The sequence below is a fragment of the Lachnellula hyalina genome (assembly GCF_007821495.1).
Source record: "Lachnellula hyalina strain CBS 185.66 chromosome Unknown contig00025, whole genome shotgun sequence".
Classification (NCBI taxonomy): domain Eukaryota; kingdom Fungi; phylum Ascomycota; class Leotiomycetes; order Helotiales; family Lachnaceae; genus Lachnellula; species Lachnellula hyalina.
Genome location: NW_022157139.1, coordinates 74,143 through 79,361, shown reverse-complemented (window position 1 = coordinate 79,361; position 5,219 = coordinate 74,143). Strand labels below are relative to the sequence as shown.

The 5,219-nt window shown below is 46.5% G+C and overlaps 1 protein-coding gene across 1 annotated transcript; it reads left to right on the top strand.

Moving 5' to 3' along the window:
- Positions 1–1,843, top strand: CYP72C1 (Cytochrome P450; the record flags this gene model as incomplete). Its single annotated transcript, XM_031147062.1, has 3 exons — positions 1–483; positions 588–1,295; positions 1,349–1,843. The coding sequence occupies 3 exons, from the start codon at positions 1–3 to the stop codon at positions 1,841–1,843; spliced, it is 1,686 nt and encodes a 561-aa protein (XP_031007628.1).
- Positions 1,844–5,219: the final 3,376 nt, after the last annotated feature.

Genomic DNA, 5,219 nt, shown 5'->3' with positions numbered 1-5,219 from the left:
ATGGCCTTCATTTTGGTTGTAGAAATCGTCGCAATATCCCTGTTTGCGTCGTATTTTTTAAAATTCTATCAAAGTTACAACAAAGCACGTCATATAGGCTTTCCTCTGGTTTTCTCGCCTTTTCATCCATGGGGACTCTTCTGGATGCTGGGCGGAGCGTTTCTTGGCCCCCTCCTCCTGCGGCTACCATTCGGTCTTGGAGAGTTCGTGAATCATATAAAATCCGATGGATACTACCTAACTCGTAATGCTCTTCATCAGAAGCATGGGCCAGCCTTCATCGTCGTCTCTCCAGGTTGTATTCGGATCGTTGTAGGCGATGGGGCAGCGGTCGAAGAGATTCTCACCAAACTGCACAAGGAGTTCCCAAAGTCGGAGCTATATCAAGGACTGAAAGTATTTGGAAATAACTTGGAGACTGCCGAGGGCGATGATTGGCGGCGACACAGGAAGCTTACAGTACCCCCGTTCAATGAGAGAAATGTAAGTAAGTTCATTTAATGGCATCTAAAACCCACTTTTATGTGGATTCTCAAAGAACCTTATTGTCCCCCACTGAGTCGCTTTACATGCTGACATTTTCATAGAGCAATATAGTCTGGAGAGCATCTCTCACACAGGCTCGTGGGATGCTAAAGACCTGGGTTTCTGCAGGAAAATCCGGCATCATCTGTACCGCATCTGATATGATGACCGTAGCATTACATGTGCTCACATCTGCTTGTTTTGGAAGGGACTATTCTTTCCAGCCCTCTGAAAGTAGCGACTCTACCATCATAAAGGGCGAAAAGTTGTCTTTTAAGGTTGCTCTAGAAGCCGTCCTTGACAGTTTCTTGGGCGTCGTCATCTCCTCTGCTTTTCCCAAATCATCTGGGTTACTTGCCAAGTACGTTTCTAAGAAAATAGACACGATGAAGTTCACTGTTGCAGAATTCAAACGCAACTTGAGAGAAATGGTTGACGAGGAGCGAGCGTTCCTAAAAACAACGAGCAAGGAGAAAAATAACCTGATGAGCGCATTGGTGCGTGCATGTGATCTGGAAGTCACGAAAGGAGACGGAAAGAGGAGCTTGACTGAAGAGGAACTCTATGGGAATCTGTTCATCTTTACGTTTGCGGGTCATGATACTACAGCCAACGCACTAATGTACGCAACTGCTCTCCTCGCAGCCAACAAGCACGTGCAATCTTGGATCAAGGAAGAAATACACACCGTCATCGGCAAAAACCTGGACAGCGAAAGTTGGGAATACGAAAAGCTGTTTCCGCGACTGAAGAGATGTCTTGCGGTCATGGTACGGTAATGCCCTACTTTCAGTAGTTGCTCGCTACTAATACAATTCTATAGTATGAGACAACACGCATGTATGGACCCGTAGTCGTCTTACCAAAGTCAACCGGTAGCACGCCCTCAACTATAACAATACGAGGAAAAGAATACACTTTACCCGCACACTCAGATGTTATGCTGAACATGGTAAGCGTCCACCACGCCCCCGAGTTCTGGGGTCCCGACCCATGGTCATTCCGCCCAGAACGCTGGATCATTAAGAACGGCGTAGCAGGCACCGAAGAACTGCTGCAACCGCCTTATGGTAGCTACGTCCCCTGGGCAACCGGGGCTCGAGTTTGTCCTGGCAAGAAGTTCTCACAAGTAGAATTCGTGGCCGTGATTGCGAGTCTATTTCAGCGTCATGGAGTGCAACCGGTGCCGCAGCCAGGAGAGACGATCGAGATAGCTTCGAAGGAACTCTCTGAAGCTATAGAAGGTTCTGAATGTGTTTTGACTCTGAAGATGAGACATCCCGAGAAAGCGAGACTTGCATGGGAAGCGGATGCATGAATTTGGTCCATGATTTTCAGGCGTTGAGTTGACCTTTGATTTGCGGCCGTCGAAAGGGCTCCGCTGGAGCCTCTGAATCGACAGGGGATAATAATTTGTAATCAACACAATAATCAGATTTCTTCTCGCCAGAGAACATTCCCTACAGTACAAGGTAGAAGATATGATCAACCTTGCGGCAGGGCTGCGAGTGTAAAGGGTACTTTTTGAATTGTATAATGACGCCAGTGCAGTGGAAATACAGGTATGTGTAAAAGCAAGGGGTTAGTTTCTTCGCTCGTCTGGGGATTTGTACTTAGCTGGGCATAATTATCATTTCAGTTTACTCACACCTTCCTCACAGTTGCAATAAACTTCCGATTCTTTTGAAGGATGGATCACATGTCAATGACTCGGTATTCTGCCATGCTCAAGGACATCCCCACCCCTGCAACTTATCCACGGGCAAAAATTATGCCGCCTTGCATGCATGCTACATCGACATGTTGGTTTTGACTTGATGATAACACAAGATGTACTAACAGGACGAAGGAATAGAGGTCTTTGCGAGACAAATAAATGTGGTCAAACCGATAGGCAATCTTTCCCCTTAGAAATAAGATTGAGACCTCTGTCGGGAGATCGCTACTAAAATTAAGGAGGAGTGGCTCGTAAATCTGGTTCAATTCCTGATACCTAGCTCCTGGTGGCATGCACCCCCCCTAGCAAGCTTGGTCATCATACACTAAGGGAGCTGAAACAAAAACGCCCCTATGCTAGATAACACATGATGTACACATGATAACAGAACGTACCATTTAATAAGCCATAGAATCTGCCTGCTTAGGCCCAGATACCCCTTTCACCTTTAACAACTGATGAGGCAGCCCTGCTACTAACTGCTTCAATCCAAGACAGCGACTACTAGCATATTATTTCAATTTGTTCACGCAAAAGGCGAGCAATGGGGCACAGTATGGAATTTCACGCAATTGATGATAAATTCATTATCGTTGGGGAGACAAGTGGTTGGTACGATGGCTCAAAATTCGAGGGTGCGAATATGTGGTCAGCAGCCATGACTGGAGATAACGACATTCTCGAAAAGTGCCTGAAAGCCGGTTTAAATGTCAATTACTCTCGATGGGTCAAAGACGACAAAGTTCTTGGCACTGGTGTTAGAAGTATTGCAGACATTGTAACTTGCAGAAACGATGTTAAAGCGATGAGATTGCTCATAGGGCATGCAGTTGACCTATCTGGAACCGTCATTGCCACGTCTTGGTTGAGAATTCGAGCGCAAATTGTTCTACTCCTGAGTGGCGACGACCGAAAATTGGTCGAGAATGACCCATGGACAACGCCATTACATCTCGCCTGTAGATATGGCTATATGGACCTGCTTCGTATCCTTCTAGACGAAGGCCGCGCTGATCCAAACTTAGAGGACTGCCAAAGCCGAACAGGTCTGCATAGGACTATTATCGGGACAGGAACGCTTGATGTCGCAAAGTTATTGCTAGACAGAGGAGCTGCTGTTGACGCAAAGGATAAATCAGGTTTGACGCCCCTGGCACTCGCTGCCCTCCTCAACAAATTGGAACTGGTCGAGATGCTACTTGATCATGGGGCCGCCATTGATGCCACAGACAGTCGGGGCGAGACGGCCTTATATAAAGCTTCGCTACGAAACCATTCTGCTGTCGTAGCCGCACTGGCTGCACGTGGCGCCCAAATAGATTTGCGTAACAGTGATGGCATATCCGCTTTTTTCAAAGCCGCAAGCTCACTAAAGACCGACATCATGGATATTTTGACGGATTGCGGTGGGGACACGGATTCTCGAGACAACAATGGCTGTACAGCACTAGCCCGAGCAACAATGGCAAAAAATATACCGCTGATCACGCATCTGCTTCAGCTTGGGGTTGATATCGATGCGGAAGATAGCGACGGGTGGACACCCCTTTTCGCCGCGATGATCCACAATGATGAACACCCAATTCATCTTCTCCTCACATATGGTTCCAACGTGAGGAAGGCTGATAATCATGACAACACAACTTTACATCAAGCAGCAGTCCTCGGGGCAACTTTCGTGGCCAGACACATACTGGCTGGCCTTCCCCGCAATCATATTAACCATTCGCAAATGAACGTATATGGTGAAACCCCGATGACCATTGCATGCAAACACAACAACAGCCCCATTGTAAAAGTCCTGCTGAAACACGGCGCAAACCCTCATCACGTCGACCCAAACGGGTACCGATCCCTCGACAGAGCCATGTACTGGGGAAGCTATGCATGTATTCGCCTCCTCCTCGAAGCTGGAGCAGGTATAGATAGTCGAACACTTTTCGCTCTCCAGCAAGGGAAGCACGACAACCCGGACGACACCGCAAATTATGACATGATTATCCTCCGCTTGAAGTCTCAGTATTCAATGTCAGACTTACCCACCGCGACGACTCCATCTCGCTTAAATCATCTCTTCGCCCGGACCATGACACGCGACAACCTTCGCGCGCGTATGTGGGAGAAACAAGGAAAGTCTGCATTGGCTTTGGACCGATCTAAAGACGAGAGGAACGAGGAAGTCGAGGAGGTCTTATCATCTGATCCGTTTGAAGCATGCATCCCGAAACCACCGCCTTCACAGATCATTAACAACAACACGATTAAGGAGAACAAGACTCGCAGTTTGGAGAATGGGGTGGAGGCTGCGCTGGATACTACAAATGCGGCTGTAGGCCTCTGAAATGCTGCTTATGATACTGAATGTGCTCCAGGAGGGTGTTTGCAATAGGAAAATGCTGGAGTTAGGGGAGTTGTATTAAATGTATAAGTGATAATAGGCAGACGAGTAGTGGAAGGATTGAAAGATGAAGTCGGCAGTGACGAAGAAGATAAAGCAGTGAATAAGGTAATATGTGTCGAAGAAATGGATGGAGTTTTCGTTAAATAATACCAAGATAGAGGTGCTTGAAAACAATGTGCAGCAAGTTTCAAACAGTTACAAGAAGAAGTTTAAGCAATTACTAAACTGTTATAGTAATAACTTGCCAAAACAATAAGTATACTCAAGACTATATTTGACCAACCACTTGTCACTAGGCTCACATAAAAAGCAACGACATATAATAATAAAGGAGATTACTAAGAAATTGCAAATAGAGAAGCTGCAGAAAAGTCATATTATTGCACATATATTCCCTTTCTCAAGAGAATTCAAGTATACCGAGTACCGCAAATTCACATTAGAATTCAACTGTCCATCCATCCAAACTCCAACATCGAATGCTCTCGTAGTTTCCGCGTTCTTTCAAACACCCCCCCCCCCCCCTTAGGTCCAATCACCTTATGTCGCGCAAACTGGCAGCATAGCAGCCTATCA